This window comes from Cavia porcellus, unplaced genomic scaffold (genome assembly GCF_034190915.1).
Source record: "Cavia porcellus strain 051 isolate PalLab524CR breed Dunkin Hartley unplaced genomic scaffold, mCavPor4.1 scaffold_2, whole genome shotgun sequence".
Lineage (NCBI taxonomy): Eukaryota > Metazoa > Chordata > Mammalia > Rodentia > Caviidae > Cavia > Cavia porcellus.
In genome coordinates, this window is record NW_026947485.1 from 12,359,382 (window position 1) to 12,381,682 (window position 22,301).

Genomic DNA, 22,301 nt, shown 5'->3' on the forward strand with positions numbered 1-22,301 from the left:
CAAAAATAGTGATAAAAAAGAAAATAGATGTAGATGACAGAAGTAGCAACAGACAACATGTATTCATAGTGTATTCATTTTTAATAGCAATAAAATCTATGACAGACCCTTTTCAGTTTGGTAAACAAAGATTTTTATTTATTAGTTCATTTCTCTATTAGCTTCACAGCTGGTTGATGTTACTGGTATGCCCCGTAGGCCTGCTTTCTGCAGGACTGCTCGCCTGAGATGAATATGTAATGAGTGTTTGACCCTGTTTGGTTCCTTGTTGCATTCCCATTAAATTGTGACATTTTCCATTTCTTTGAGCTTCTTACCCATTTCCAATACCTTTGACCATTTAAGTGTCTTGCAGTGACCAAAACTAATAGCTATGGTGAAGGTCGTAACTTAAGACAAATACAAAGATATGGCATATATCACTGATAATATACACAAGCAAAACTTAGGTTTATCCCTAGGAAAAGCTTTATAATCTGTATAGAGAAGAGCAAGAGAGGGCAGACTGTTCGCTGAAGAGCTTGTAGTTCAGGTAGGTGGGTAAAACTTACATACATCAAGTGATTGGGATTCATTTCCTCCTCTGCTCATACTTGGGTTAGTCTACCAAAAAAGGTGAGTGCAGACTAACCTAAGTGCATATTGAGTAAACGAATGTTCAGAGAATAAGGGTATAAGGAAGTGCAGCTCCATAAATGTGTTGAGGGACTTGGATCGGCGGGAAAGTGAGTGAATCAGCAGTACCCTTGTGAGTGAGCAGAGCCCCTCACCGAGCAGCCTGTTGAGGCAGCACCCAGGAAGCAGTGGAGTCCATTGTGGAGTCAGTTGAGAGCCCACCTGAGGGAGGGTGATTCGTTGCATACCTGGGTATTCTTTCCTACTGCTTTCTTTCCTACCTGGCTGGGCATATTCACTAAAGGACCTCATGACAAATACAGTACTTTTGTAATAATTATCAGCTTGCAGCCACTTTTTTTGTTTATGACCTGATGAGGTATAAAAGTTAAGCTGGACAACTCTAGTCTCAAATACTTTAAATTAGAAAAAAAGTTAGCCAAATTATGAATACATAGGGCTACCTTTAACATGTACAATAAATGACTTTTTTTCTGGAGTTTATTTTCTACATGAATTTTGGATTGGTTTTTGTTTTGTTTTTCAAGACAGGTTATCACCATGTAGTTCAGGCTGATTTTGAATTCTCTCTGTAACCTAGGCTGGTCTTGAATTTGTAGTTTCTACTGTCTCAACCTCAGTCTTCTAAGTGCTGGGATTAGAGGAATGTGCCCAGTACAAAAGATTTTTCTTGGTATTTGTTGTTGTTGTTTGGAATTTTCTTTCTTTGGCTTTCTTCTAAATCTGGTAATCAGAATAGTATTTTTTTAAATTATCTAGTTGACTGTATCCTTAACTTTTTTTTTTTTTTTTGAGGTAGAATCTTGCTATGTAATTCAGGCTTGCCCTGAACTCACTACGTAGCCCTGACTGGCTCCAAACTCATGGCTATCCTGTGCCTCAGCCTCCTAAATTCTGGGATTACAGGCATGTGTCTCTAGACCTGGCTCTATCCCTGAATTTACTTTGAGGATAGTGTTTGCTTGACCTTACACTGTTACATGAATTATGAGGTCTGTGAGAACACAGTGGTAATCTTGATCATCATTGACTCTTTTGTTTTGTTTTGTTTTTTGTCTTTTTCCTTTTTATCGGTACCGGGGATCGAACTCACGACTGCCTGCTTGCAAGGCAGGTGCTTATGCCACTGAGCTAAATCCCCAGCCCCTATCATTGACCCTTTTGAGGCAACATTTTTCTACAAAACAAGGGAACAGATTAGTGAATTTTTAATGTTTTTATATGAGTGCAAATAACGTAACTAAGCAAAACTGAACATTGAGAACTACTTTTTACAATTTTATTATATGTGTCTGCAGTGTATAATGTTTATGTTTGCTTTAGGGAGATGACACATGTAATTAACACATCTTAATCCCTTTTAATCCCCTCCCTGCTTTCTCTTCTATCTGTAGATATGTAATGATCAGACTCATTGTGGGTAGTTAGTCCATATTCACAGCACATCCCAATTCTGTCCATGTTTCCCTGTCCCAACCCTCCATCTCTAGATGACCTTTCCATTAGCACAAGATCTGTCTTTCTGTTTCCCCTGTCTTTCATTTTGCAGTATACACTATTTCATTTATATTTTGGATTTCTCATATGAGAGAAACTATACAATATTTAAGCTTATGTGTCTTATTTCACGTAACATTGGTTTCAAGTTGTCTCTACCTTCCTGAAAATGATTCAAATCATCCCTCTTTATATTTTAGTATTCTATTATGTATAGATACCACTTTGTTTGTTTGTTTGTTTGTTTGTTTGTTTGTAGACAGGGTCTCCCTGAGTAGTTCAGGCTAGCTTTGAATTCACCATGTAATCCAGGTTGACCTTGAACTCATGGGGATCATCCTGCCTCAGCTCCTGAGTGCTAGGATTAACAGGCATGGACCACCACAAGCAGCCACATTTTCTTTATCCGTTCATCTGCTGATGGGACACCTAGGCTGCTTCAAAGATTTAGCTATAATGAATTGTGCTGTTATAAACATTAGTATGCATGTATTACTCTAATCTGATAAGTGAGTGGTATTGTTGCCCAAAGATTTTTTTGTCAAGCAATTTTGACAAATGCTTTTTGTACATCTGTTAATAGAATCATGTGGGTTTTGTCAGTTTCAGTGCAGAGTTTGAGGAATATTGGCGCTCTGCAGTGGACTCATCAGACGTTGGGCTTTTCTTAGTTGGTAGGTTTTTTATGACTGCCTCAGTTTCATTTCTTATTCCTAGATTGTTCAGAATTTGTATGCTTTCTTGGTTCAGTTTTGATAACTCATAGGTATTTAAGAATCTGTTTCTTCAGTGTTTTCCAGTTTGTTGGAGTACAGTTTTTTACACCATTTACTAACAGTCTTCTGGACTGCATCGGTGTCCAGCTGTGGTTTATCTGTTCTATTTATTCTTACAAAGAGTTAATTATTTGATTAATTTGATCCTTTGTATTGCTTCTTTAGTCTCAATTTCATTAATTTCTTATCTGATCTTTAAGATTTCCTCTTCTAATCTAAGTTTGAGTTTGGACTGTTGTTTTTCAGATACCTTGAGATTCATCACTAGGTTACTTATTTGAGCTCACTGATTTTCTAATGTGAGCATTGACTGCGTTAAACTGTCCGCCTACGACTGCTTTCATTGTGTCCAACAGGTCCTGGTGTGTTGTTTTGGCATTGTCATATGATTCCAAAAATTGTTTAATTTCTTCTTTGATTTCTTTAGTGATCCGTTGAGTGTATTGTTTCCAGTGTTTATAAATTGTCTGTGGTTTCATGATTGATTTCTAGTTTCAGTGTACTGCTGGTATCTGTGGAGTGATTTCAGTTCTTTTGTATTTATTTAATCAGGCTTTGTGAACTAATATGTGATCTGTTTTGGAGGAAAAGCAAGAACTGTTTTCATTGTTGGCTTCTTGACCCATGAATTCTGCTTAGTTTTTATGAGAGAAAACTTTTCACACTAACTTCCCTTTCCCTTTCTTAAGTTCAGCAGGTGGTTAATTAAATCATATTCTTGACTTCAAAACATCTTTCATGCACATATCAGGACAGGACCCAGCATGTTAGCTCACCAGTCTTCAGTCCTTAACTCTCTGCGGTGTCCTAGTGGGGGAAGAAGAAAAGAGTGTGTGCCAGTAAACAGCCATTGCTCCATGGAATCAGAGGATATTGTTATTTAGAAAATTGGATCCATTCGTATGGAATAATAAATCTTCGCAAGGGAGGTGACTTGAGAAGTCAACGTGTTCTTTTCATCATCATTGTTAGCATTTTTATTTTAAGGAAATAAAATAAGACTCTCTAAACTCTTTCCCTGCACCAACAGTAATGTAAGGCTTGTAGTACAAAGTGGCAGGCTTCTGAAGTTTCTCTCCTCAGAACAACTACATTCAACTCACTGTACGTCATTGCGTATGCACATTGGCGCCAACCTGTGTTTTTCATGGCTGTGTAGTATTCCATACCCACAAACCTGAAAGCTGGGATAAGATCTGGGAGTCCATGAGAACCGTATTTAGAAGTGCAAATGTATTCCCTTGTGGGTATAGAGGAAGCAACAAATTTCTAGTAAGAAAGTGTGTAATCAGAGACAATCCTTTGCCAAATAACTTGTACACAGTTTTAGATAAGACAGAATAAAGTAAATGTCACACATTAAAATTTCTGTACAGGAGAATTCTTTTGTTGGTTTATATATATATTTACTGATTAGACATCTGAAGTTACTCAGTCTTGGTTGAGACCAGCTTTCAATTATTAGCTGTGAGTGTACTCTGAAGAAGTTCCTTTACTCTAAAGTGTAGTGTATACAATACATACTTCAGTGTGTGATCTGTTAACACCCAGTAAACTGCTGTTATTTGTTTTTTTCTCAGATATTTCCATTTATCTCTCAGTAATAATTTTTTTCTCTTACATGATTGAGCACATCTTTTCCTTTCATGTTAACAGTCACAATTGAAGAATTGCTCAGTAAATGGTATTATGCTCTTATTATTTTCACTGGACTATAAGACCTTCTACTTTGATTACTCCTGTGAGCAGGAGTTTGGGTTTGCTGGCAGTTTCCACTTGCCAAGTAGTCGTGGCAGATGGTTTAGCACAGTGCCCACCACCTCCAGGGATCCCACAGCCAGATCGTCTCTTCCAGGGCCACTGCTAGGGCAGCCTCCACCCCAAGTCCACCTATCCGGACTTCTCTCTCTCGATTGGCCAGCGAGTCCTGCTTTAGCAGCTAGGGCTTCAGTCTGCTAAATGAGATACTCCTGAATCTCATGGATATTCTCTGTGTCACTTTTAAATACTTCTGTACACACTATTCTGAACAAGTGATCTCTTCAGATTTTACATCTCATTGTGAAGCCTTAACACAATCCAAAAAGCAGTTTTCTGTAAGTTTATTATAGGTTCCCGGGAATTCCCTAAACTGTTGCATCTAATTGGATTGCGATATCTGTAAAGCCATATTCTTTTGGTTTATTTATGAGTCGCCTTTTGTGACACATGAGCTTCCTGCATTCTCCAGCCTCTGCTCAGTATGGCCAGCGAAGCCTGATTTCCTCCTCCGTCACCGCGGCCCTCAAGGCTGCGGGGCTAAGCCCACTACCGGCAGGGATGCAGGCAGGTGAACGGGCGAGGTTAAAGTAGGTGCCTTGGCCAGAGGCTGGTGAAACCATTCAATAATGGTGGTAACCATTATTTGTTACTTCTTTCATAAAATCTTTCAGACTAAATAAAAAATGACTGAAATAAAAGGTGTAGTTTAACTTTCAATCTGGAAAAAATTTTCTGACATTTGGTCTTCTCAAATGTTCTCAAAGTTGGAGTTAATTTTTCTATGGTACATCTTTAGAGCTATTTGCTATCACCTTCTTTCCATAGCATAATGAGAAGGTACTGAAACAAGGTAAAATGTGTCATAGGCACTCTAAATTGAAAGACAAGGCCTCTCACAGCCCAATCAGTAGTGGTACATCAAGAAGTGGTAGGTGTTTGCAGTGTTCATTTACTGATTAATTAGAAGTTGGTTTATAAAAGTGAAGTATAGTAATAGCTCTCTTCTGTTCAGCTGTAGCCTTGGAAACAGGTAGTTTAGGCCCAGCAAGTTTGCTTTAGAGGTGCCTGTGTGGACGTCCAGCAGTGTCCCCATCTTCTGCAAATGTTCTCTCCATGATTCTCAGCTTGGCCTCTCTGAAGTGAACAGCAGGCAGCCAGCTGGAACAGGTGCTCTGGAGGTGGCGAGACCACGTCACGCTGTGCCATCTACCCATCTAGCCCTTACTGCTTTTATAACAATTACTGCTAGAGTGAAGGAGGAGAATGTTTTCCAGGATGATGTTCCCAGAGAATGTTTTCTTGGTACTCAACTGTCTCAAAACTTGTAGAATTCTCTACTCTTGAATTCTGATGTAAAAATTTTGTCCCAGTACTAGTGATTTGTTTGGGACTAGTCATGCAAGCTGGAAGTTGTCAGCATTCATGCCCTTGTGATTCGCCACCCTGCTCAGCCAAATCCGTCTGGTGCTCATCATCCTTGGCAGTCCTCACACCTCCAGATCCAATTAAAGAGGAGTCCTGAGGGCCTGCTGTATAATATGGACCATTCTCTCATTCTGCACATTTACAGCATAAGTGTATAATCTAAGATAAACCAAAAAATTTACGGACCACATCCAGTCTATATCCTTATTTTTGTTAGAATATTTGGAAGTTTTTCAGTGTCTGCATGGCCTGAAAAACTAAAAATAATTTACTAACTGACCCTCTACAGAATTGTTTGGTGACTCTAGTTAGGGCCTTCAAATAAACGAAAGTACCTTGCCAATATAAATAAGGTTATACTGAATAGTTATACTTTGCTAAGTACTTTGCCTAACTAAGTGAATATTGATTAGATGATTTAAGAAATTGTATATGCTCTCTGGGCGTGGTGACACATCTGTAATGCAAAGCACTGTAGGCAGGAGGGTCACAAGTTTGAGCTTAAACTGGGAGAACTTAGCAAGACCTGTCTCAAAATTTTAAAGTAAACAAAAAGAACTGAGGACATGGCCGGGGATTTAGCTTAATGGCATAAGCACCTGCCTGCCAAGCATGAGGTTATGAGTTCGATCCTAAGTACCAAAAAAAAGTACTGGGGATGTATGTCAGTATGAAGGCCCTATGTTTAATCCCCAGTAGTACCAAAAAAAAGTTATAGATGCTATTGTGTAAAAGTAGTTGTTTGTACCAAAGAGAACGATTGCTTCAATTTTCATATACAATGGGTTGGTTTTATGGTTTGTGTCTAGATGCTTCTCCAAAGCCTCATACAGTTTTAGATGGGACTTTTTCAGAAGTAGCGGAGTCGAGAGTATGTGGTTAATTCTTTGTGCAGTGCTGGGATTAAGGGTGTGAGTGCTGTAGGACAGGTGGCCTGTGTGTAGGATAAGGGACAGTAAAAGATGTGTTGCTTTTGTTGTCTTCTACTACTGTGAATGGTTGCCTCTCTGCCACCCTGCCTTGGAGCCACAAATTCTGGACTGAAACCTCTGCAAACTGTGAGCTAAATAAACCTTTCCCCCTTTAAATAATAAAAACTACCTTGCCATTATAAGTAAGGCTGTGCTGAGAACATTAGTCTCAGGTATTTTGTCCCAGCAACTAGAAAAATAACTAAGACAATTGGTATGTCTAGATTTCACATATTTTTCATATATACACAAAATTGCTCATTCTCTTATGAAAGCAGCTTGTATAGTCTGTACTCACACTGTGCTTTGCCTATAAAGTACATCCTGATTTTTAAGCTCAATCAGCATAGTAATGCAGTTTATAATAATTACTGTTTGCTTAATAGCAAACCAAAATTATCTTCTAATGAATATGTATTTTTTATTAGTACATGTTTGCAGTACATAGTGACTACATTCATTGTGGGGAGTTGGTACTTGTTCATAACACATCTTCTGTTTACTTCTCTTTCCTTTCCCCTCTCCCCTCCCTCCCTCCATCTTTAGATTCTTTTCCATTGACAAAAAAAATCTAGCTTCCTGATTCTTTCTTTTATTTTGCTCTTTAAATTATTTATACTTCAGGCTTTTCGTGTAAGAGAAACTGATCTTTAAGTTTGTGTGTTTGATTTATTTCACATAATATTGTGGTTTCTAGATAGATAAAGAAAGTGTGATATTTATACACAATGCAGTAATTCTTTGCCAAAGGGATAAAGGATAAATTTGAGCCTTTTGTTGGAAAATGAATGCACTGGGAGACTAAAATTATTTTCTTGCATACATTACTTAGCAACTTAAGATTTGTGAAGTTTTTGTGACTTTATTGATGCTTCCTTCAGCAGTACATAGTGGAGCTTACTTTTATTAGAAAGTCTGTTTGTCAGTGCCCTAGCCTAGAGAACCAGGATATGTATCTCAGCATGCCATAAGTTCTTGTCTTTTCTAAAACCCCAAATCACTTTCCCACCTCCAGAAGGTAGGTAGGTTGAGAAATACACAAAAAGAAGGGGAAAAATTCTTTGTTCTTTAATGAAAAATTCAAATTATGGTTGGCTATTTTTTTATTTTTTTGGGAGGGGCTGGGATCAAACTCATGACCTCACGCTTGCTAAGCAGGCACTTATACAGCTGAGCTAAACCCCGGCTCCCAGCATTATTATTTATATTTGTTCTGTTCTCTGTTCTAAGCGTCTGACTCATCCCAAGCTAGCAGTCAGCCGAAGTGTGTCCCAGTTTAATTTCTCCACCATTAGTTTGACCTCCGTGTGCCACCTCCGGACCAGTGTGTCAACGGTGCAGTCCTGCCTCTCCGCTGTTTAAAACTCTGTACCGACTCCTGTCTTTATAGTGCTTCAAGATGGAAATGTGATCTCTTGTGATCTGGCCCCAAAGTTCATCTCCAGCCTTGTCCAACTGAAAATTTATACTTCATTAAGTATCCTGGCTTGTAACATTAATGTTTCGCTGTTTTTCACCTACAGGTCAGGCCTTCCTAGATGTCCTTCCTCGACTTTTCTGAGCACAAGCATACTAGCTTTTGCTCATCCTTAGCTGCGTGTCGCCATCCCGAGGTGGCATCCTGAGCCCCTTCCCTTCTAAGCTGGTAGAGGTCTTCCTCCCATTCTTTCTTATGCCTGTGTGGTTTATCTTTTTGTCTTTCTTACTAGATTGTAAGTGCCCAGAAGACAAAGGCCACATGTACATTTATGTACCCCTAGCCTTCACCTGTTAGTGTCCAGGTCCAGATACTAATAAATCTCGCCCTTAATCCTTGATTTTGATACCCTCTCTTCCGTCCTTACCCCATTTACAAGCCATGATCCATCATAGTTGTTTTTAATAAACTGTTGTTTTTGTCACCTTCTCTTTTCTTTCCCTTTATAACCCTTAGAAAAAGGCACAGTAAATGGGCATTACATTCAAGTGCACCTTCCACACTGCTTGACAATTCTGCTGCACATCTCTGAAACCTTCACTTTTTCACTTTAAAAAACTGTTTTAGGTCTTCTCACATCAGCTTCAAAATTCAAAATGCATCCTGCTTCAGTGGATACAATGAATTATGTCAGAAAAAAATTTCGTCTTTTCCCTCCTTCTCTTCCCATGGAGACTTCTGCCGGCCGTGGGTTACACAGAATGAAGTTTCAGCCTTTCCTTTACTGTTTTCCCAACCCCACTATCATTCTTAAGAACTTTGTGTCTGTAGTTATCCTTTCACTTCACATCATATTACAGTGTCCTCGTCTATCTAAAAATAAATACGTAAAAAACTTCCCGTATCCCCGGTTCCCTTCCAGTTACTTCCCCAATTCTCTGCTGTACATGATAGCAAAATTTCTTTGTTTCTTTTTAACTTTTTATCACAAACATAAAAAACATGCAAGAATAATGGAAAGCAGTTTCTCCTGTACCTGTCAGTTGGTTCCCCAAATGATAACATTTTACATTTGCCTTTTTTCTTTCATTCTTTTCATATTATACTCTTACCATTTACATAATTTTCCAAATAACGATTTTCTAGTTTCTTCTTTGTCGTCCTGTATTTGTTAGATCTCATTTTACTGTAAGGAGGAGCTTTCCCTGTTCCCCCCAGTTGTCTGTTTACTCCGCAGTTATGATTCATTATGAGCGTTGTATTTCATTGTGCAAGGTGGCTCATTGGCATGCCTCCACTGTCCTGTGAACACTCTCTACTATCCCCAGATGTTCCAGGCTGCTTGCCCTTTTCCCCTCCCCGTTCCTGGATCTCTCTTTTCTCCGTTGAACCTTGATTGCTATCAGTATAGAACAGCACTTGAAAACTAAGACCTAGACTCTAGGTATGCTCCTTCCTAGCGCAGTGTCATCATTTCTGGGTGCTAGAAGCAGACCAAACTCACATGCACTTGAATTTCACCTCTGTAGAGAAACTTCCTGACAAAGGGGTCTGATGAGTTTGTAAAGTCTCTGGCCTATCACCGTACGTGACTTTTCTGCGTGACATCAGCACCACTGTTAGTTGATTGGCCACTTGGGTCTTTTTAATCCACCAGAAAATGAGAGCAAAGACTGTAGCTATCTTTATACTGTATGGTAAGAATCTAGAAAAACACGAGACATGCAAAACACCCTAAGTTGTTGAACAAATCAATGAATGGATTCCCTGATCTTAAGTGTAGTTTTCATCTCTGTAATAACTTCATCTTTTATGGTCATAAGGACTAGGATCCTTTTGTATATCCTGAGACCAGGACAAAAATGACCTGCCTCAGTTTTTTGATGAAAACAGTAAAGGCTTGCATGGCCATTGCAGCCTTAGTTTCTCAGCCCTTCTGTTTTTATGAACTGATGTCTGTAATCATGTTGTCTCTTAACACTTAATTTAAACCTTTTAATATAAGATTTATACAGAGAAGTTGTCCTCTGTGACTTGATAGTTTACGTTTTCTTGTGTGTTTCCCACTTTCCACCATCTGACTTTTCTTGAGAGTACTACTCTTATTTCATTTTTTAAGATACTATAATTAACATAATCTTTGTCATTAATTATGTTTATGGGCACAGTTTAGATATATATAGCAATCAAGTTCATCATATGGAATTTGTATCTGTACATGATACATCTTGATTCTTTTTCTGCATTCTCCTCCCCTACCTTTACCCCCTCATCCCCTTATTTACAAGTTTGTTTCTATTTTTATCTCCTTTTTATTTTTTTCCTTTCTTCCTTTCTCCCTCCTTTGTGCCCCTTCCCATTTGAACATTTTTTCCTATTTTGCAATATCTATTAGTTGGTCCTTATTTACACTTTCAGTTTTCACACCAAAGAAACAATGTGATATTTACACATGTGTTTCTGATTTATTTTACTTAAGAGCATGGTCTCAAGGTATGCATCCATTTATCTAGAGATGTTTCAAATTTATCCTTCTTTATGATTGAGTAGTACTTCCATTGTATACAAATCTTCTTTATCCATTCATTGGCTGTTGGGCATTTGGACTCTTTCCAAAATTTAGTTATTACAAACTGTGCTATTATGAACATGGGTGTGCATGTATCAGTGTGGTAGGATGCTTTTAATACTTTGGGGAAATACCAAGAAGGGAGATAGTTTGGTCAAAGGGACCTCTAGTCCTAGTTTTTTTGAGGAATCTCCACAGTAGTTGCACCAATCTACACGCCCACCAACGATAGAAAAAAGTTGCTTTTTCCCCACAGCCACACCAGCATTTGTTACAGATTGATTTCTTGATAATAACCATTCTTTCTGAGGTGAGATGGAATCTCAGTGTTTTTAATTTGCATCTCAAATGATGTTGAACTTTTTTTTTTTTTTTTTTTTTGTCTTTTTCCTTTTTATCGGTACCAGGGATCGAACTCGCGACTGCCTGCTTGCAAGGCAGGCGCTTATGCCGCTGAGCTAAATCCCCAGCCCCTGATGTTGAACTTCTTTTTAACATATTTTACTTCTTCATCTAAGAAGTGTGTACTAATCTTAGATGTCCGTTTTTCATCAGATCTTTAAATGGGGCGGTTCTCTTTTTTTTTTTTTTACTTCCATATATATTCTAGGTAGTAATCTTTTGTTTGAGGAGTAGCTGACAAAAGATTTTTCCCAATCTGTGGGTTGTCCCTTTATTCAGTCAGTGATTTCTTTTGCTGTGCAGAAGCTTTTTAATAAGATGAGGTCGCAGTTATTCTTTGTGATAGTTTCTATGCAATAAGGTTTCTGTTTATAAAGTCTTTGCCTATTCTTACATTTTCAAAAGTTCTACCTGTTCTCTCTTCCAGCATATTTAGTGTTTCTGTTACAATTTTTAGATCTTTGGTGCATTTTGATTTTAATTTAGTGCATGGTGAAAGATATATGTCCAGTTTTAATGGAAAGCCAAATTTTCCAGCACCATTATTAAAGAGACCATCTTTCTTTCAGTGAGGATATTCAGCCCCTTGTGGAAGATAAGGTGGCTGAATTATGTTTGGAGTTGTTTCTTCTAGTGATCTGTAGGTCTTTTTATTTTCTAGTACCATGCTGTTTTAATCTCAGTAGCTGAAGCATAATTTCAAGTCAGGAATTGTGATACCCTCCGGCCTTGCTTTTGTTGCCCAGAATTGTTTTGTTATTTCAGGTGAATTTTAGGAATGTTTCATCTAGTTCAATGAGATATATTACTGGTATTTTGATTGGGATTATATTTAATCTGTATAACAATTTTGGCAGTGTGACTATTTTTATTTACTATGTTGGTTCTTCTAACCAATAGCAAGGAATATATTTCCCTGTTTTTTTCTTTGAGACCGAGTCTCACTGTGTAATTCAGACTGGCCTAGACTCACTTTTATACCCCCCACGGTCAAGAACACACAGCAGTCCTCCTGCCTCAGCCTCCTAAGTGCTGGGATTACAGGCATGTGCCACCACTCACAGCTTTCTTTTCTATTTTCTGATACCCTCTTCGATCTCCTTTTTCAGGGTGCCATGGTTTTCAGTTAAAGATCTACTTCCTTTGTTAGGCAGATTCTTTTTTTTGTTAGGCAGATTCTTAAGTATTTAATTTTTTTGATGCTGTTGTCTAATACATAATTTTAAAATATCAGAAAACTTTTTAAAATTTTTTAAAGTTTTTATTCATTAAACAAAAGAATTTAGGTCATTTTGATAAGTTCTTAGTAACTTAGTTCTTATAGTGCGGTGAATTTTGTTGATATGATCCTATATACATAGTGTTTTGCTTTGTCTCATGGTAGTTTTTTAAATAAACACTTTATGTTGAAACAGTTTTGATTAATAGAGAAATTGGCAAAGTAGTACAAAATATTCCCATTTTTCCCACATCCAGTTTCTCATTATTAGTGTTTTATATTAATGTGGTACATTTATACAGTTGATACCCAGTATTGACACACTATTAATGACTAAAGTCCATGATTTATTCAGATTTCCTGAGTTTTCATGTCTTTTTTTTTTTCCCCGTCCAGCATCCCACTGCGAATGCCACCTTACATTTAGCAGTCATGTTTCCCTTAGGCTCCACTGGTTTTAATAGTTTTTCTGATTTTTTTTAATTTTTGAAACCTTGACAGTTTTTAAAAGCATTACTCAAGGGTTTTGTACATTATGGTTTTACTGAGACTTATGTACTATTTTTCTTGTGATTTTACTGAGCTGTGTAGGCTTTGAGAGGGTTACAAGGTAAAGTGCCATTTTGCATCACATTACTTCAAGAGTGCATGATATTAGCAGGATTTGTCACAGGTTGGTTGGTTGGTTTTGAGACAGACCCTCTATGTAGCTTAGGCCAGCCTTGAACTCACAGTGATCCTGTTACGGCCACACCCAGTCATGATTTATTACTGTTGATGTGACCTCCAGCACCTGACCAGGATAGTGTTTCTCATGTTTCTGTGTTAAAAAGTTACTTTCTCCACTCCGAACTGTAATCATTAGGAGGATGTCACTGTTAAGAGCCCACACTTAACCAAAGAGTTGTACTCTACCTTTAGTATCTGCATAAAGTATTCGGGATTATTCTGCACAAATGTATCTGTTCACCGTGTATTCAATTGTATTGATGTGAACTCATGAGTGTTAAGTTATACTTTGGATTATAATTTCATGCTGCTTTATTTTGGCTCTCATGTTGCCCTGCTTGGGCCATGGAGGGTTCTTTTGGTTAGTTATTGTATCCCTTTGACATGTCCCCAGTATTCTGAGTATTTCTTATTTTTTATTTTGTTTTTTCTTACTTCCTTACTTTTTGGGACTTACAAGAAATTCTAGACTTATCAGGCATACTTTGCACCCTATTCTTATATTCAGTGTTTTGATTTTTTTTAAACAAACTGAATTTTACGATACTATTTCTTTGTATCTTGTTTTTAGTTCTGGGGTAGTATGTGTGTAACATGAGTGTGTTTTCATTGAAGTATTTCAGGAAAGGTCTGTTTGCTCCCTGGATCTCAGCTATCCTGAACTTTGTTTTTTGATTGAAAAGATACTTGTTTGTTTGTTTTTTGTCTTTTTCCTTTTTATCCGTACCAGAGATCATACTCACGACTGCCTGCTTGCAAGGCAGGCACTGATGCTGCTGAGCTAAATCCCCAGCCCCTGACTCTTGTGTTTTACTTTGTTGCAACCAAGAGTCTCATCAGGTCACTAACAGCACCTCATACTGCGCACCTGGCATTTCGCGTTGTTAGGAGGTGAACTGGCCTCACAAAAGTGAATTTTTCAGATGCTTAAAGCTTACATTTTCACTTACCTATTCTTTTCTTCCTTCAAGGAACATACTTTACCTACCATACAAAGAGAGAAATGACACAGCTCTTATTCTGGAATAGTTCCAAGTCTGGGTGAGGACATAGTTAACCCTCACGTAAGCGCTGTGAGGAAGGTCAGCTTGAGATGCATTGGAAGCCAGCGCTGGAGAGCAAAGACAGTTCCTTAAGATGTACTTAAAGGATGATGTTAATGAGCCAAATCAAGTGGGTTAGAACGAGTGAGACAGTGAGACGGGGTTAACTGGGGCTGGGCCAGTGTTCTAACAAAATGAGCAGCGTTGGACTGAAAGAGGACGGTGCTTTAAAGGTACTGCAGGGAGCTCATTGCAGCTGGACATGAACCAAGGTGGAAACAATGGGGAGAGCTGAGTGGCAGACCTAGGGACGGTCCTGTGGGGCCTCATCTGTCATGTTGTGGAGGCCCTGTTGTGAAGGTTTGAGCATTGTCAGCTCTGCGGACAGTGAAGTAGAGTAGCTGAGTAACTTGGTGAGGAATCTATTTCAGTTAGAGATGAGAGTGGTCTCCGTGAAGGAGTAGGGTCAACTGGAGAGATCCAAAGGAAGTGGGATCAGCAGAGCTTGTTAGATATGGATGTAGAGTCATCAGTGAGATGAATAAAATACAGGCCTTGCCTACATGGACCCTGACAGTTTGGCCTGTATAAAAATATTTTGGATTAAAACCACAGTTTATGCTCCTTACTAAAGTTTGTGTATCTGCTTTCCAAGTCTGTTGGAAGCATTACTGTAGGTTAATAGTACAATAATTGATTACTGGCAAAGGGATAGTATATTTGAAGATTAAATACTATGGAATTCCAGTGTATTACATTCTCAGTTTCCACAAAACAGAACCAGATGAACTGGATAGAAACACTAGCCTTAGGGAAATTTTTCAAGTAAAGAATTTTCCTCTAGATCAGTCTTTGCAACTACTATATATAACAGTCCAATTTTATCATGCCAAAGCCTCTGAAGTTTTTCTCTCCCATTTCCTGGTAGGGCTTAGCTGGTAGAGTCTCTTATCTGTGGTAGAAATCACACTGATACAATATGTTGACACAGTGCATTGGTCTTATCAGCTCCTCTCACTGTGCAAATAGTTCCATAAATGTAAGTTTGGCATTTGAAAAGACCACAAATATTTTTTTTGTCATTTTTTATGAATACTTTGCCTTACTGTATGTCACTGTAACATTGGTTATGGTTTTTCTTTATTGGTAAATAGTGCAGTGCCTTAAGAAAGTCTTCAGGGACTAAGACATAACCTAGCTGCTAATTAAAGCTGGCCAGTATTCTCATGAAGTGCTGCAGTATTGTTATAAAGCTACTGGGGCTGGGGATTTAGCTCAGCGGCATAAGCACCTGCCTTGAAAGCAGGCAGTCATGAGTTCGATCCCCGGTACCGATAAAAAGGAAAAAGACAAAAAAAAAAAGCTACTGGCAAGTGATAGCGAGCCAGTTTTGCAGATAAGAATATTGAAATAGCAGGGCAACTTAAGTGTATTACCTCAGACCTCCTTATTCAGTAATGTTTCTCCTATATGTACTGCTTCCAAAATAATATGGCTCAAAATAAAACAAGCATATTCACGTCAGATGACAAGTTTATGTAATCCCTTAGTTAAAGACACAGCTTTGGAAGGAGACATCCAAAACTCAGTATTGCAGTCTTTGTAAAGTGAGACATAAAGAACTTGCAAATAGTCCAAAAGGCCTTGAGACAACAACAGTTTTCCCGAATTAAGTGAATTCAGAATGATAGTAATCATTAAGCTTATTGATACCTAGTGAGATACAGAACAAAATAAGCAGCTGATTTCTTGGCTTGGTAAGTAGCAGAGAAACAGGATTTTCCTGCTATTGTTTTGTTACAGCTTCATATCAGTAACAATCACAAGGAACTACTAGATGGCTATACAAGTGGTTCCCTAGTTTCTTTAGTAAAAAAACAAATACTAATGAATTAATGTCTTAAGACAGATTAAAATTTCTAAGTTTATTTGTATCAGAAATTTAAGTATAAATCACTTCAACATTGAGACCAACCCCTGTGGAGTACAAGCTCCTGACTGTCTTGGTTTGTCAGGCTCCTTATAACAAAGAACACCCAATAGCTAATAAACAACATAAATGTTTTCTGGTAGATCTGGGGTCTGGGAAATTAAAAGATCAGGGCACCAGCAGATTCAGTATCTGGTGAGTGCCCATTTCCCAGCTTACAGACAGAGGTTTCTCACTTGTCCTCGCAGAATGGAGAGACTGCTCTGTGGAGCCTCTTTTGTTCAGGCGTGATCCCGGTGATGAGGGCTGCGCTGTGGTGACCTAATCCCCGCCCAGCCTTGCTTCCTCATACCACACGTTGGTGGCTGTTTCACCACCGGAGTTAGGGGAAGACAGAATTCAGACCACAGCACCAGCACTCTTAAAACCACCGCTGTTAGCTAATCAGGCATTGTTAGCTTGTGCTTCCTGCTTTCCTTTTTATGTGCCAAGAAATAGATGCTCTTCAATACTTTAAGTGAACCCAGACAGTAACATTAACTGAGCTTCATATTTCAAGGGACCTATAGGAAATGTGTTTATGATAGAACCCTAATTGAAAATGAATGTATAAAGTCTTGCGAATTGTAGCTCTGGTCCGATGAAATTTCTCTGCCACCAAAAAATCTCTCCTCCATGCCTAACTTTGCCAAGTAATACTCTTTTAAATTTGTCAACATCAGTCTTAATACCTCATTTAGAATAATGAATATAGCTGGGCCTGGTGGCTCACGCCTGTAATCCCAGCACTCAGGAGGCTGAGGTGGGTGGATCATTGGGAGTTCAAGACCAGCCTGGACTACAAAGTGAGCTCAAGGCCAGCCTGAACTGCATAGCGAGACCCCGTCTCAAAAAAAAGACAAAAAAAAAAAGAATAATGAATATATAGAAGGAAATAGAGGATATTATAAAGCTGTGGTGTTTAATATAGCTATCCGTGGTTGTCTAGATTAAAATGTACACTGTCACTCCTCCATTGTATGAGCCACTTTGAAAGTGCACGTACCAGTGTCCTATAGGTAGTGATACCATATTGACAAGAGAGATGCAGTACAACATGGAAAGTCTTGACAGCAGGCTAGGAAGTATTCATAGGTAAAGCATTTTAATTGATAGTGGCTTATATATTTATATTAAAATGACTTCTCAAAAAGAAAGGCAGCTACATTATTCATAAATAAAATCTGTAGTTTTCATTTCATCATGCCAATAGAAGCTACTTTTACATTTATAAATGCTATTTTCCCTAAAAGTCCAACCCTAAAAGATTTGCAAACATAAAACTTCCAAAGGCCACATATGCAGAATTAAATGTAGAACTAATTCAGGAGTTTCCTATTTTGGATTTTTTTAACCAGTTACCAAACTTATAACCTCATGCTTGCCAGGCAGGCACTGTGCTGCTGACCTATATCCTCAGCTCTGGAAAAATAATTTTAAAAAGCACTATTTTTCCTTTTATTTTACACTTTATTTGTGTAGAGAGCTTTTATGGAAAAGAAACCATGCATTAACTTTAGCTTAAATGTCTCATTTCACTTAACATTATGATATCATTTGTCCATTTCCTATAAGTGACTCAAGTTTATCCTTATTTATGGCAAAGTAATACTTCATTATGTGTAAATACATTTTCTATGTCCATTCATCTGTTAGTGAACAGATAGGCTATTTCTAAGATTTAGCTGTTATGAATTGTTCCACTATAAATATAATTTATGTCACTGTAATATGATGTCTTTAACTCCTTTGGGAAGACATCTACAAGGAGTATAGCTGGGTCAAATGGAATTTCTAGTGTTATTTGTTGAGGAATCACCATGGTGATTTTCATAGTGGTGATACCAGTTTATACTCTCACCAACAGTGAAAAAAAAAGTGTTCTTTTTTCACCTGTAGCCCCTTCAGCATTTGTTGTTGGTTGATTTCTTGATGATAGCCATTTGTTCTGGGGCGAGATGGAAGCTCAGTGTTCTTTTTAATTTCCATTTCTCAAATGGCCCGTGTTGCTGAGCATTTTTTAGTGTATTTTTTTGGCCATTTGTGCTACTTCATCTGGGAAGTGTCTGTTCACTTCAGATGCCTGGTTTTTGACTGGGTCTTGAGGAGGTGTCTAATTGTTTTACTTCTCTGTGTATTCTAGATAGTAGTTCCTTCTCTGAAATTTTTTACCATTCTGTAGGTTGTTTCTTCACTCTGTTGGTGGTTTCTTTTCCTGTGCAAAAGCTTTTTTAATTTGAAGTGATCTTTATATGTTGATTCTTGGTGCTGCTTACTGTGTAGCCAGGGATTTGTTCAGAAAGTGTTTGACTATACCTATGTCTTCAGGTGTTTTATCTGTTTTGTCTTCTAGTAGATTGTTTCTGTTCAAAGTTTAGATCTTTAGCCCATTTGATTTTAGTTTAATCTATGGTGAGAGATTTGGGTGTAGGGTCCATCTTTAGCATGTGGACAGCCCGTTTTACCAGTGCCATTTGTTAAAGAGGCTACCTTTCCTCCAGCAAAAGGATTTGACCCCATGATAACATAACAGAGTGTTTCTGTATTTTCTATTCTGTTCCATTGATTCACAAGATTGGAGTTTTTTGTTTGTTTGTTTTTGTTTTTTGTTTTTGTTTTGCCAGTCCAGTGCTGTTTTTATCCACAGTAGCGTTTGTGGTTTAACCTGAAGTCTGGGATCCTGATACAACCCCCCCCCCCCGCCCGGCCTTGTTACCCAAGAGAAGCGCTATTCAAGGGAAAATTTTTCAGGTGTAATGACTTTGTGTATCCCATATTGGATTACATTTCTATCCTACATGTTTTTCTCATTAGCATCTTCTCTATAATGTGTTGTCATTTTTTTTTATTTCTATCTAAGGACATGAATCTGTATTCTGACTGTAGTTCTTTGGTAGACAAAGGTCAACATATAACCCTTAGTGTTGTCATTATCGTGAGGTGAAACCTGTGTCAGTCTTTCCTCCCATGCTTTTAGCTTTATGTACAAAGTGATTGTTCTAACAGAAATATGGTCATCCATCCCTTAGCAAAAATGGTAAAGTAATTTTGTTTTCTATGCATTTTCTCTGATAGCTCTTCTATAAGCCTGAGACCCTGCAGAGCCAGGGAAAGTTTAGGGTAAGCATGGAATATCTCCTGCCAGAAAGTAAAGGGACACTAAAAAAAATAAAATAAAATAACCAGAGGAATAAGGAGTCAGCCTGAAGTTCCAGACAAATCGAGGAAAAATTTCAGCATCAAAATATTTCTACAGTGAATTATAAATCACTTGGTGTAGACAAATTTTAGAGGAAAATGAGATATTGTAGTAGCCATTATTCATTTCCTTTACTTGGTTTTGAAGTCCTATAATGCTTTTATTCTTTTGAATGGTTTTATACTACATTGTTACATTTGATAATAATGTATGTTAAGGTATGCTGAACAATTTTGAAGAAAAGAGACATTATGGTAGCTACTGTTGATGTCTAGTTGTTGTGAAGTGCTGTGTTGCTTGCATTGTTCTGTTCTGATTTGCTTTGATCTGTTCTCTTTTGTTTTATTCTTTTTAAAATGAAAGGTTTTTTAAAAAAAGAATTATAAATCACTAAGAAATAGGAAACTGTGAGTCCATAATGATGATGATGGAAAAACAGATGTAGCGTCAGATAGATGGAGAAGAGAGGACATCTTCTGTACAGTGGAATACTGGCTGATCAGTGTGGCCATCACTATGAAGTTGGAAAATCACCACTTTGCATCTGTTATAGGTGATACTGGCTTAGGAAGAATTATCAATGGATGCTAAGTAGAGGGGAGATGTTTTGACAAGGAGCAGATTGTTTGCATAGTATAAATCATCTTACTGTGGATTGCTGTTTTGGTTATAAGGGGAAAAATTGTAACTCTAAAATAGAAAAAAGCAGTAAGAGACAGAGAACCTCTAAATGTGATTGGCTTGTGAATGCTCGAGAAGGCATCAGACATCACCAGTGTCGCACTCACATGTGAGTGGGCACTATGACCTGAATTACACCATGAGAAATATCAGACAGAACCAAAATGAAGAATTTCCTGTTTTAAAAGTGGCTCGTATTCTTAAAAAATGTCAGTGTCACAAAAAATGAGGTAAGGTAGGATGCGGCAAGATCAGAAAATTGTCCCACATTAAAAGAAACTAAATAGCCTTCAACAGCAAAATACAGTGGATGACCCAGAGCTATATCCTTGAGTAGAAGTGAAAAACATGGGCTGGGGGTTTAGCTCAGCAGCATAAGCGCCTGCCTTGCAAGTGTGTGGTCATGAGTTCTATCCCTGGTACCGATAAAAACGAAAAAGACCAAAAAAAAAAGTGAAAAACATGATAAAAAGGAGATGATTGGTACAATGCCAAAACACGAATATGGATAGTAGATGAGATTAAAGGTATTATGTTAGTATTGAGCTTCCTAACATCTGTAAATATCTATGATTGTATAGTTAGAGGATGACCTGTTTTTTTGTTTTTGTTTTTGTTTTGTCTTTTTCCTTTTTATCAGTACTGGGGATCGAACTCATGACTGCCTGCTTGCAAGGCAGGCGCTTATGCCACTGAGCTAAATCTCCAGCCCCCGGATGACCTGTTCTTAAGAAACACATAGTGCAGTATTAAAAATAAAGGGACATTCTGCCTGCAACTTATTCTCAGATGACTCAAGAAAATAGTTGTGTATAAAGAAAATATAATATCATCTAGGTACTCTCTAAGTCTTGGAACTTTTCTGTGAATTTGAAATTGTTTCAAAATAAAATTGTTTGATATTTTTTAGCTCTTTTTAAGGCACAGAATGATGTGATGACAATGAAGATGCAATCAGAGAGACTTTCAAAAGAGTATGATCGGCTCTTAAAAGAACACTCAGAACTTCAGGTAAGTACTTCATGGATCTACATTTTTAAAAATATTAATTACTTGAGGAAATTATTTTAATTACCCTTGCCAAATCCAGTTGAGGTACTTAACCTTGGCTTTATGATTAAATGATTAAAGAATCCAGAATATGAGATAGTTATAGAGAATTGCTGATAGGCTAACTTACAACATTCCACTTTGGGTGAAATTTTAACAAAAGTATGGAGCCACAAAAGTGGCGGCATTGAAAACCAAACCAGGTTCTAGAAAATTTTTTTTTTGTCTTTTTTTCCTTTTTATCAGTACCAAGGATTAAACTCACGACTGCCTGCTTGCGAGGTAGGCGCTTATGCCGCTGAGCTAAATCCCCAGCCCTGGTTCTAGAAATTTTTAAGTTTTCCTGGTTAGAATATTAGCCACTATTCATAACAAAATGAGGCCAAAACTGATGTTTAGCATCACACTGTTCCTTCTGTCTCAGTGTTTTCGGTATATTAGGACAAGAGACTGCAGCATTTAAATAGGTGCTTTGTCTCCATGACATGTGCAAGATCCACCATGGGAAGCAAAGGAGTCACCTTGTCCTGGGTGTCTGCCTCGGTACTTTTTTATTTCTGAAGTCAGAGTGTACTCAGCATGAGCATCCATATCAGTGTCACACCATTGCCAGGGTGGTAACAATGTTTAGAATCTTGAGGAAAGGAAAACCTCCATTTCTTAAGGCCAGTGTGTACTGCTTAGTGTAGTAACAACTAGTAACTGTAAAAGCTAAAGGTAACTCTTACCATCTCTGAAAAATGTGTAACCATAAGATTCCTAAACCCATTTCCTCAGCCAACCCTCCAGAAAGCCACCTCCAGCTGAAGATTTCACATTCTTGGCAAAGAATGTAGAACACTTTTATAAGTAATTCCTTCCTTTAAAAAAAAAAGTTGTTATACGTACCTGTTTCTTAGGAAAAGGACCTCTTCCCAGATGCACTAAGTGCCGTCTGAGTTGGCTCTTATTTTTTAG

General features: G+C 37.9%; 1 protein-coding gene and 1 pseudogene across 1 annotated transcript in view; one reads left to right on the forward strand and one right to left on the reverse strand.

Annotated features, from left to right (window-relative positions):
• Bcap29 (B cell receptor associated protein 29) overlaps window positions 1-22,301 on the forward strand; it is a 49,247-nt gene that overhangs the window by 21,757 nt on the left and 5,189 nt on the right. The window contains exon 7 of the mRNA XM_063238295.1: window positions 21,205-21,305. Coding sequence (XP_063094365.1) covers window positions 21,205-21,305 — 101 coding nt within the window. The remainder of the gene's footprint in view (window positions 1-21,204; window positions 21,306-22,301) is intronic.
• LOC106027693 (mitochondrial import inner membrane translocase subunit Tim9-like) lies at window positions 4,554-5,079 on the reverse strand (annotated as a pseudogene).